The sequence below is a fragment of the Arachis stenosperma genome, chromosome 5, assembly GCF_014773155.1.
Source record: "Arachis stenosperma cultivar V10309 chromosome 5, arast.V10309.gnm1.PFL2, whole genome shotgun sequence".
In the NCBI taxonomy this organism is placed as follows: Eukaryota; Viridiplantae; Streptophyta; class Magnoliopsida; order Fabales; family Fabaceae; genus Arachis; species Arachis stenosperma.
In genome coordinates, this window is record NC_080381.1 from 134,000,275 (window position 1) to 134,012,728 (window position 12,454).

A 12,454-nucleotide genomic window follows, 5' to 3' on the forward strand; every position below is an offset into this window, starting at 1 on the left:
AAGAGTTAAGATATTCATTAATAAAATCTTAATATTCTTTTTTTTTTATATAGAATAAGATCCTAATAATCTTAACTAATGGATTGTTACAACTTACAGCACATACCTTACACATAAAAGTTTTGGAAATCCTAGGGGACAGTCAACAAACTATTCAGCTACTAAATCTTATAATAGAAGCAATAGACATTTTTTAATAGTTTATAGACTTCCTAGTGGAACCAAACATAACAAACCTTCTAAAGCGATTGTTAACGTTCAATCCAAAGGGGGAAAAATGAAAAAGCCAATGTCATCGGAAAAATTTATTCCATCATCACGTCAATTAAAATCATTGAGCCAGTAAACTACAACCCTACAAAATGAAACGGGTACGATATAGGTGAATAGGGTGGCTTGTGCCATTATTGTGTAGGTGAAAATTATTTGTGTTCAACAGATCCGTCCTACAGATGTATAGAAATTAAAATTCAAAACCAGACAATATACTAGATCAACTTTTAAGAATTTTTAATAGGACACAAATTAGTGTCAAATAGAGTAGGAAGTGGTTGACTTGGATCGAATAAGGCCAAACTTAAATTCTTAATTCTTTAATAATTGAATTTATTATATTTGTAAAATTTAAGTTCTATCCAGTATCCACTAAAAAATTTTTAATTGGCTAGAAACTGACTCAAATAATAAATATAATTTATAACTTTATATAAATTAATTATAATTTATATTTAAAAATTATCAATTATATATATTGCCTATTTATCAATTATAATTTATATCCTTTATTTAATTATATATATAAATTTTATATGTATGTAAATTATATATTATTACTATAAATTAAAAATATAAAATCATAATACATTATTAATATAAACAATTATATGTTCTGGACGTGGCATTTGGCTCCAAACGGTCTCGTGATGATCCGATCTCTAGGTCCAAATTATTTCTATGGTTTAAATAGGCCAAAAACTGAGAATTACTAACTAATATGTAAATTCAAATATCTCCTTGTAAGATAAGATAACGAGATAAAACTATATAAATAGCTCAAAAGCCCTTTCAGGTATGTCACACACCTTCTAAACTCTATTTCTCTAATTTTCTGATTTAGACATTGGAATATCATTGTAAGCACTACCCCATCGCTCTAAGGATTTGTCTTGCCAACCTGCCAGATCCTTTTCGTCTTCCCAAACCATCAGGTTATACTCCTGAGCAATATATAATCGATCCAGTTCCTGATTTAATGAGTTGAGCTTTTTCAAACTCAAATTTAACTCATTTAATGTATAAATTTAAATTTAAATTCAAACTTGACTCACAAATTCAAAAAGATAGCCAAAAAATAATTATATTGATTCAAATGGTTCTTAACTTATTTATAAATTAACTTATTTTTCCATATTTATCAAAAGGTCAATTATATTGTAAAGATATAAATTCATACAAAGAATACAAAAATATATTTTAAACCAATGTTCTGAAAATCGGACCGGACCGGCTCGACCGGTTTAACCGTGAACCGGCAATGCAAACGGTCCGGTTCTCCTGCAGAAACCGTCCTGAAAAGAACCGGCGACGAACCGGCAAACCGGCCGGTTCTGCCTAAACGACGTCGTTTCATTATCCAATATATAAAACCCTTAACCCGACCCGACCCGACCCGAAGAGCACCCTGACCCGGTGACCCCAAGCACCCCCCATTTCTTCCCCCGAATCCCTAATTCTGTGTGTTGTTCATCTTCGTGAGAGAAGAGAACAGAGAATGAGAGAAGCCTCCACGCCCGAACCCTAGCCTGCCACCGCCCCCTCCTTCGTCGCCGCGGTCACCGGTCAACAGCGCAACCGCCGTCGCCTGGTCGTCAGCCCAAGTAACCCTCCTTCTTCGCCGGTTCCCTGCCCAGTAGCCAGCCGTCTGCCTCGTCTTCATCTGCCCCGTCCCATCGTCTTCATCGTCGCGCGGTGAGTAACTCGTCTCTGCTCATCTTTGTTCTTCACTTCTTTGCCTCTGTGAACTTCGACTTGCCTCTGTGAACTTCAACTTGCCTCTGTGAACTGACTTCCTCTGCTCATATGTGTTCTTTGCCTCTGTGAACTTCTTTGTTAGTAACTTGGTTTGCAGCTCAATTTCTAATTGTTGGTAACTTGATTTGCAGCTCAATTTCTCTTTGTTGGTAACTTGGTTTGCTGCAGAATTTCTGTGTGTTGCTCAATTTGTGTTTGTAGTTCAATTTCTGTGTGTTGCTCAAATTTTTGTTTTGTAGCTCAAATTTGTTAATGTTTTGTACTTTGTTAATGCTAGAAACTGACTCGGTTTTGCATATTTGTTCTGCATAATTGTTAATGTCAAACATATAACATATGCTTTTTTCTTTTTCTTTTTATGAAACTCAACATATCACTTTAAAGTTTATAAATATTGAAAATGCACTATCTTGATATTGAATATATATACACTTGTTACTATAATCCTGATTTAATTTATTTCTTTGTTTCTTAGTTGCTCCTCAATTTAATTTGTAGTCACTTTGATATTTATAAACATCTAAAACGATACCTTAGCTTCTTCGTTATAAATTGAAGAACATCTTTTTGCTTAACATGAATTATGTTGTTGATAAAAATGTAAAATTATTATGTTGCTGAAAGGTGAATTGGGATCAACATGAAATATAAGTGGCCGAGAAGAATGACCAAAGCAGTAATCAATATCATGAAATTTCAAATAAAGTGATTTATTATATATTTCACTTCTTCAAGTGCATATCATGGCATGCTGAAAATTTTCACATATATATAACGATAACAATTAAGTTGAGCATCTTTTCACTATTTAAATCATAAGTTCATAACACCTACTGCAATTTGCCTAGTATGTACTTTTTAATTATAAACTTGATTCTATAAAGTTCTGAAAAATCATATAAACCAAAATTAAGCAATCTTTTTTTTATCATATCATAATGTTCATTGTGTAGATAGAATTGTTAATGTTTATTGCTGTGGCTGTTTTTAATTTCATATATGTTTTATTAATGTTAGTTATGGAAGATAGTATTAATCAAGAAGCAACTGCTGATAACAATGATTCTGTGAATAATAACATGCCTGCCGATACTCCTATTTCGAATGATGCTGCTAATCCTAATTCCCGTAGTGCTAACGATAGTCAGTCACAAGGTTCTTCGAACTTTAGGGGAAAAACAGATTTAGCTTGGAAATATGTTGGGATAAACCATAATGTTGGGATTTAATATTTACATATGCTTTTATTATTATTTAACTTTTGAGTTTGGATTTTGATAAGATCATATGTATTTGGTTGGTGATATTTTATGTTGTTTTAAATTTCGAAGATATTTTAAGATTTATATCAGACTATAATTATATTTTAGGAAGTGTATTTATAATTTATTTATTATTCTACTCTAAACGGTTTTTCCGGTTGAACCGGTTAGACCAGTAAACCAGTGAACCAGTGACTATAGCGGTTTGATGACCGGTCCGATTTTCTGAACCTTGTTTTAAACCATAAAATTATTATCTAACAATAATAGTGACACCGTTAACACTATACATATAGCTATCTTCAACAAAAAATACAATATATAAATAAAAGATAAATCTTTAAAGGATTAATATCTACATACAAGTGTTTGCGCTTACAAGATTTATAAGCCCTGAAGAGAACGAAACCCCTAAATGCACTGCTTATGTTACGTGCCTCTTTAACAGACTTTTAAATCAATTCAAATCAATTAACGCGCGAATATATAACTTCCATTTTTTAAAAGATTTTGTTTCCTTTTTCGAGTTTCTTGTCAAATTTATTCGATCTTCTTCGTGCGTTCTCTCTTTGCCTTTTCAGTTGTTGTTTTACCTACATTTATCACTGGTTTCTTCTTCGTCATTTACGTGCGTTTCTCTCTCTGTATTCCTGCTTCATTTTTTTATTTTCATGGTTTCTGAAATCAAGCTTTGAAATCGTTTTGAAGATAACGGATGATTCAACTTCAGAAATACACCCAAACGATTACAGAAATACACCAAAAGGATTACAGAAATACACCCAAAGGATTACAGAAATACACCCAAAAGATTTAAGAAATACACCCAAAATTCGTTGAAGTACACCTTACCACAATATCAGAGAGGAGACAGTATATTTCTTCTTGAAATCTTTTAATGTTTTGCTGGTTAAGGATGAGGCACATGGCAGAGACAATCTAAAAAAAAAACCTAGAAGAACAGTAAAACAGTACCTTGAATAATGTTTCTTCGTGATGATTTTTTATGGAAATTTGTATCTTTTCTTTTTGATTTCTTCTACTCTTTACAAGGAATTGGAACGTTTCTTCATAATCGTAGTTTATTTCGAATGTCGCTTGAATCTTGACGATTTGCGTTTTGATTGAGGAAGAAGAGGAAGAGTGTGGCATAATGAACGTGTTGTTGGAAAATGCAACGAGTGATTAAGGCACGTGCGTTAGACGCTCGATTCTAAAAAAATGATACGCATATTTTTTTCTTAAATTTAGACCAACTTATATAATTTATAAACCAAAAAATTTGTACGTGTAGCAGGTTTAATCTTTAAAATAGTGTGGCTTTGAGAGCAAGTCCAACGATAAAAAAAAAATTGGAGCCTCATTTATTATTTGTCAAAAAAGTAAGACCTTAGCATTGAAGCAAAATAAAAGGAAGCTTTTTCATTTTGTTCGAAGCACTTGAAACCCCATTCAGAGGGGTTTGCACTTTAAAAGTGACCAATGATACTTTAACATATGTTAAAAAAAAAAAATTAAATAATATTTTATGAATAAAATTAAAAGCACGTTATATACATGATATGAGATAACCATTATATGACCATTATTGTTAATTAATATTTTGTTACTCTGCATATATTATTTATATATATATATATTCTTAATTTTTTTAATATTTTTTAATCTGTTTTAAATTTCTGAAACTAATGTTTTACTATTTTTTGTTTAAAAAATGATCAAAACCAATTTAACTTTTTTTTAATTATTTATATTTTTTTTAATATCCAAATACTTAAAAATTTCAACTTTTAAACTCTCAAATTTCAAATCAAAACTTCACATAACTAAATACATTTTAAAGTCAAAATTTACAAAATCTTTCTAATTTTAATTTTCAAGTTCCTTACAATAATCAATTTTTTATTTTTCAACCACATAATCAAAATTTACAAACACCATATTATACATTTTCATCCATATTTAACCCTTCTATCAGAAATATTATTCCAATATCATTGCCATTTCTAACTCAACTAAGTGCATCAAAACGTGACTCATCTAGTATTGGTGGCTCTGCAAACCTATCCCCTCAAATTCCGATAAATTATAGTCCAAATTTGTAATATTCAGATTTTGTCAACTTTTGAGGATTAGATGCTATCGATCTCAATGATGATGAAATTGAAAATCATAGGTAAGATATTATTCAACACTCATAATGAAAAGAGGATGAGATGTTGATTAGTGCATGGTTGAATGCTTCAACTAACCTTATAGTTGGTACCAACCAAAAAGGTGAAATATCTTGAAATCGAATCCATGACCATTGTGTAGAATTTAACGCTGACATTGGTGCACGAAATTGACTCTGCAATATTCGCACAGATAGATCGGCAAGTGCAGCGGGTCGTCCGAGTAATACCTCAGGTGAGTGATGGTCGATCCCAAGGAGATTATTGGTTTGAACAAGTAATGGCTATCTTGTAGATCTTAGTCAGGCAGATAAAAAATATAGTTATTGTGGAAAAATGCATAAAAACAGAATAAATAAAGTATTATTGGATAGATGTGAAATCAATTGATAAGAGAACGATTGAGGCTTCGAAGATGCTTCCTCCTTCTGGATCAACTTTTCTCACCTTCTACTTCAACTTCTGATGATTCATTCCATGGCAGGCTATAAGTGATTAACGCCAGGTCAGTGGTCATTAATCTCTTCTGCTTTAGATCAAATGTCAGGTCAGTGGTCATCCAATCTGAACGGGGGTGAAGCTCGTGTAGTCCATTCCCTTGGTGATCCTACTCAAAGCGCCACAGATAAGGTCGGATCTTCCGGATAAGAGAATGCTGCTCTATTGATTCTAGCCTATACCACAAAGGCCCTAATCACCCCATACCTCGGCTGAACTGATGTCTCCAAGTCCCCAACGAAGTCGTGGATTAGCCGTCTAAGAGATGTATAATCAAGCTTGTGGTTCAGTACTATCCCGTCAAGGACTCGCAAGAACCCATGCAGAATAGGATGACGGTCAAGTTACACTCCCAATTCATTAGGATGAAGAACGAAGATACATTTTAGAATGGAATCATGCATAGATTGAAATAGAACAATTATATTATTAATCCATAAAAATCAGTAGAGCTCCTAATATTAACCTAGGAGGTTAGTGACTCATAGCTTACAGAAAGTAGTAATGTATTCGAAAATATGGCAGAGGGTCCTGAACAAGGGTGATCCTTGTTCTATATATACTAATCTAATAACTAAGAAGTACAAAAAAATATGATAGAATAGACTAGAGGTGCGAAATCCATCCTTGGGCCCACTTGGATTGAGTACTTAGGCTGAGTTTTGCGTCCACTAGGACTAATCGGAGGTGAACCACGCTGTCTTGTGCTTGTGTTGGGCGTTGAATGCCCACTAGGGAGTGGTTGGCGTTCAACGCTAGCTTTGGATCTCTTTTGGGGCATTGGATGCCAGCTAGGGGGTAGGCTCCTTCGAAGAAAGGTATAAACCATTATATATTGCTAAAAAGCTCTGAAATTTAGCTTTCCAATGCCATTGAGAACGCGTCATTTGGACCTCTCTAACTCTAGAAATGCTCGTTTGAATGCACGGCAGTCAGATCCTGGACTGGACTGGTCGGTTCGACTAAAAAACTGAAGCATAGATGTAAAACTAACTCGGACTGGACTGGTCGGTTCGACTAAAAAACTGGTGAACCGGAGTCCCAACCAGCCTGGTCTAGTCTGAAGACCGTTTAAGAACGAGAATCGGTAAGAAACAGTCAAAGCCGTTGAAAATCAGTCTAACTAAATCGCTCAAGAGAAAATTCTAAAATTGATGAAGATGCGGTTTGAACCTAGGTCATCCTTGTAGATACATGCTTCCTTTGCCACTAAACGATGTTGTTCCTTGATGTATTATATGCTAATTATTAATTACATAGTAAAAACATACAATAATTTTTTAAATATTACTTTAATTTTATACTCACTTATATTTAAATTAAGGGATAAGTATTGTTTTGGTCCCTCACTTTGAGGGTCGGAATCAAACCCGTCCCTGATCTAATTTTTTATTTAGAATCGTCCTTAACATTTTTTTTCGTATTAAAATCGTCATTTTTAATAAAATTTTTAATTTTATTCCTAAACTATCCTTATTTTAATAAAAATTATAAAATTTTAAAAAAGTAAAATAAAACACGCGTTTGGGGGGGGAGGGAAAGGACGCGGGGGTGGGGGGAGGGGGAGGGTGACCACCGCCGCCTCGCGAGCCTCGCCGCCTTTGCGCCTCGCCGCCTCTGCCTCCTCCTCCTCCTTTTATCTTCGCCGCTTCGTCAACTCGGGTCGACGCAAGCTTTCCCTTCGCGGAGGCGCCGCTTACTGCCACCGGGTTGTTTGTCGCGGTCTTTCTCACAGCTGCTTCGCCTACGACCGCCGCGTCCGTGAACCAGCAAGGCGGCTTTGGTGTCGGTTCCAGATCCAATAGATCTTCCGCCGCTGTTCCGAGTGGTTCTGCCGCCGTGGACGTCGTCGTCTTCCTCAGCTAGTTCTGGTTCTGGTTCTGGTTCTGTTCCTCGATTGATGATTCAGCTTTTAATTTTCTGATTTCCTATTCTGTTGATGGCTTTTCTGTTGTGTCTACTATGGAATAATGGATTTGAATTTTGCTTGAAATTCTGAATCTGGAATTTGATATTGTGATTGATATGTAATTTCTATTGATGAATTTTTTCTGAATTTGGAGGAGGAGGTAATTGTGCTTGTAGTGGTGGGGGTCAGGGGAAGGGGACGCGGGGTGGGGGCAAGGGGACACGGGGTGGGTTGGGGGGAGGCGGGAAGGGAAGATCGGGGGTGGGGGGAGGGGAGGGTATTTTTGTCCAAAAAAATAAAAAGGACGATTTTAATACGAAAAAAAACGTTAAGGACGATTCTAAATCGAAAATTAGATCAGGGACGGGTTCGATTCCGACGCTCAACGTGAGGGACCAAAACAATACTTATCCCTTTAAATTAATTATAATTTTTATTATTCATAATTAGGGTAAAGTACTAAATTAGTCCCCTACGTTTGGGCGTAATCCTGTTTTGGTCCTTCAAGTTTAAAGTGTCCTATTTGAATCCAAAAAAGTTTCATTTAGCTTCAATTTAGTCCCACCGTGAGGTCAAAGATATATAATTAACAAAATATCCTATGTAACAGCAATATAAGAACAAGGTCGATAATTTGGAGAATAAGTACAAGTTCCAGAGGCACAAAATCAACCGTAGATGCATCAATATATGCATTTAACATTTTTTTGGTTTTATAGAAAATATTTCATTTTAATTATAAGAAAAATGATAAATAAATGTATTGATGCATCTACGTTGATTTTGTGCCTTTGGAGCTTGTATTTATTCTCTAGATTATCGACCTTATTCTTATACTACTGTCATATAGAAAATTTCGCTAATTATTTATCTTTGACCTCCGGTGGAACTAAATTAAAGTTAAATGAAACTTTTTTGGATTCAAATAGGACATTTTAAACCTTAAGGACCAAAACAGAAATACGCCCAAACGTAAGGAACCAATTTAGTACTTTATCATTCATAATTATTAATATAAATGTTATTAAACATGTATAAATAAAAATATCAAATATTTTTGTTTATTATAATATAATTATTTTTTATGATTATATGATATTTATTAATATTATTTTTATTAAATACATATAGTGTATAACAATATAATAAATATAAACTAGTTAGTTAGTTATTAAAATAAAATAGTTATTTAATATAAAAATAAAATTAAAAAATTTTTATTATAAAAAATACTAAAATTTTATATACTTATTTAATAATAACTAAATTATAACTTGTTAATTATAATTCGTTGATGCTTAATTGTTTTTATAATATTTGTAAAGATATGTATTTTAAATTTTAATTTTATATTTTTAATTATTTTATATTTTTTATTTATATATGATTGGTTCTATTAATTTAATTAATAATTTATTAGTTGAACTAATAAACCATTGAATCAATAGTTTGACTAGTTCTGACAACTAGGCTCTCAAGGAAGGAACGAAGGAGTTTGGAGAAGGGGTGGGGGGGCACACTGAATGCAAAACGATGCCGTTTCTGGAAAATCAATAGATACCAGTTTGGTTCGACTGGCTAATTTCTATCCGGTTCAGTAATTTCCAAGTAATTTTGTATTTGGCGGTTTTTCATTTAATGTATTTTTTAGTTAAAAATGTCAATAGTTAAAACTTGAAGATAAATTACAAAAATAATATCTAAAAATTCATATTGCTGATAAAATAATTTTGAAAGATTTTTTGAAAGACAAAAATAACAAGGAAAAGTATAAGTAGACAATGAAAATATTAAATAATGTGAATAATGAATATATCAGATGATGATTATTCTAATATTAAAATTTAGGTGGGTAATTTGGAGGCGTAGTGTGTTTTGATTTGATTGGTGGTTGTCCATGTTGTTCAAAAAAATTATTAATTACTTAACATTACCCAAATAACAAATACTAATGATTTTTTTATAGTTGAGTAACAACTTTTATATTTAGCAAGTTACTTTTGTTAGATTTAAATTTTTGTTAAAATAGTTGAATAACTATTTAAAAATTGGATAAAAATCGAAACAAAAATTCAAACCAGAGATTTGTTGCTTCATTTTCTAAAAACATTTAGTCATTCACAAATTAAACCGTAACCATACAAAAATCAATTGCTATAAAATCACCAAATTAAAAGATAAAAATGTCTCATTTTATATTTGTACTTGAAAAAATAAAATCAAAATACAATATCTAAGATATATATATATGTTTGTCTCTCTCTAAATTATTAGAAACTCGTTCGAGAATTTTTTTTGTCCAGAAAATAAACTTAAAACTTTTGCATATGATTTTGATTTTATTTTTTGATTTTCTTCGGTATATTCTGCTCTAAAAGATTTAAACTTCATTTAAGAATTTGTCATTAACTAATGCGTTCATGCATATACAAAACAAAATTCAAACCTCTTACACTTACACTTGTTTAACTGACGAGTGAATTGACTAATCTACCAAGCCAATTTGGTTAGATTATTATTTTAACAGCATACCATATGTTATTTGAAATTGGTGAATCCAATCGAATTATGCTTGCTCGTTCATTTCTTGCCTCACCAAATTCCAATACAAAGTCGCAGCACCCAAAAGAGAAATAAATACAAACCTTAACATTACAATGCTCATGCGGATTTATTATAACCCAAAGTTAACCAAACCAAACCGAACTCAGCCCAAAAAGGATTTTACACTGGAAATGGATCAAAACCCCCTTTGACCATCCTCTCAAGAGGCCCAAACAACGGGTTTGGCAAATGAGACCACGCATACCACTCCCACCCGTCACACTTCTCCGGCTCCAGATTCTGTGGCACCTGCTCTGCTTCATTTGCCCCAAAGACTGCCCTCATGAAGATAGTGACGTAATGGCACTTCTTCGGCTCTTCCAAAAACACGTTGTTTGTAACCGTTAACAGCTCCACTTTCCCAACCTCCAATCCTGTTTCCTCTCTCACTTCCCTTGCCGCACAATCCTCAAAGCTCTCCCCTGAGAGTGCAAAGTCCGAAATAGCCCTTTCACAATTAATACATCCATTTTTTTTAAATAAAATAAAAGACTGCTAATAAATGTCATAATTTTGTTTTTAAATTTCTTAACCATATTTTGATGAAATTCTTTTACATACGTTCTAGAGAAACAAACTGAAATCAAAGAAAATTTTGAGGACAAGAGAAAGGAATCAGAGAGAAAGAGACCAACCAAACTCAAGGTGGCCTCCCGGAAGGGCGAAGGTGGAGTTGCCAACGGAGGAGCGGCGGCGGCCGAGAAGGACAGATTTTCCCTTCAAGATGAAAACAACGACCGCAACCCTTGGCACCGGCGTTGGCGGAGATGTCGGTGCTGATGGCCCTTCCTTGTTGACCATTTTCATGTGGTTGAGAAATTTGAGCGTATTGTGTACTCGCTCTATTCTGTCTCTGTGTTGTGGTGCTATGTGCTATCAGTATTTTATACACGTACGGTGTCGCTTAGGCTGAGTTTGACCGTTTGACCGAAGTAGAAGTTTTGGTTTAGTCCACTGAGTGATCTTTCCTAGAAAAGATTGATCCAGCTTTGAACATTTTGATTAAGACCCTGGGGAAAAAAAAAAAAAAAGTACTAAATAGTCATTCAAATAAAATATCATATTTTTCATGGTTATTGGAATCCAACCGAAAATTAACCTGATGATATGATTGGATCACTGAATTATTAATTTAATTGGTAGTTTATTGATTTATTCGGTCAATCTGATCATAATAATATAAAATTATAAAAATAAAATTAAAATTAAAATATATGTATTCACAAATATAAAAATAAGTATTAATTTTTAGATATAAATAATAATATAAAAAATAATAAATTAATTATTAATATAAATAAATAAAAGAGAACAAAATTATTTGATGATGCATGTTCTTGCAATGGTAGTATTTTTCATGGTGTTTATGACAAAAATATTTTTAAGATTTTAGTAAAAAAAAAGAACAAACAAAAAAATTTATCTCAACAATAATTTTCAATAACAAATTTAACTCAACAATAATTCAGATATATGGAGTTAACTCTTGTCTCTGACAGTTGTGGTAATAGGTACTTTGTTAATTTCATTTATGTTTGTACCAAGTATATATGGTTGTACTTAATTCAAGTTGAAAGTCAACTCAAATCAGTTTTTAATCATTTTCTTATTATGGTTGAATTGCAATTCAATAAAAAGCTTAAAGATTTTTAAAGCGATAATGCTACTGAATATTTGTCTTTATCTAGAGATCTGCAAGCTAAGGATATTATTCACAGGTTTTCGTGTCCTCATGTGCATCAGCAGAATGGGAATGCTGAGTGGAAGCATAGGCAAGTTATTGAAATGGGCCTAACCTTGTTAGCTGCAGCAGGTATGCCCATCCGATTTTGGAAAAAAACATTCGCTTCAGCTACAAGAATCATTAACTATCTTCCAACGCTAACTCTGCAACATTGTTCTCCTCGTCAGAAGGTCTTTGGCAGAAAGCCTTAGTATGATAGCTTGCGTGTGTTTGGGTGTTTATATTTTTCACA

The 12,454-nt window shown here is 33.0% G+C and overlaps 1 protein-coding gene across 1 annotated transcript; it reads right to left on the reverse strand.

Moving 5' to 3' along the window:
* Positions 1-10,238: 10,238 nt before the first annotated feature.
* LOC130979830 (nudix hydrolase 1) lies at positions 10,239-11,351 on the reverse strand. Its single transcript, XM_057903376.1, has 2 exons — positions 11,114-11,351; positions 10,239-10,900 (listed from the first exon to the last, which is right to left on the reverse strand). Exons 1-2 carry the CDS (start codon positions 11,283-11,285, stop codon positions 10,599-10,601), a joined length of 474 nt encoding a protein of 157 aa, XP_057759359.1. The 5' UTR covers positions 11,286-11,351; the 3' UTR covers positions 10,239-10,598.
* Positions 11,352-12,454: the final 1,103 nt, after the last annotated feature.

Excerpts from the sequence above, each read along its gene's own strand:
- LOC130979830 (XM_057903376.1), bottom strand. The coding sequence starts at position 11,285 with ATGAAAATGGTCAACAAGGAAGGGCCATCAGCACCGACATCTCCGCCA. Across the intron at positions 10,901-11,113 it reads GGGAGGCCACCTTGAGTTTG|GGGAGAGCTTTGAGGATTGT; the intron begins GTTGGTCTCTTT and ends TTGCACTCTCAG.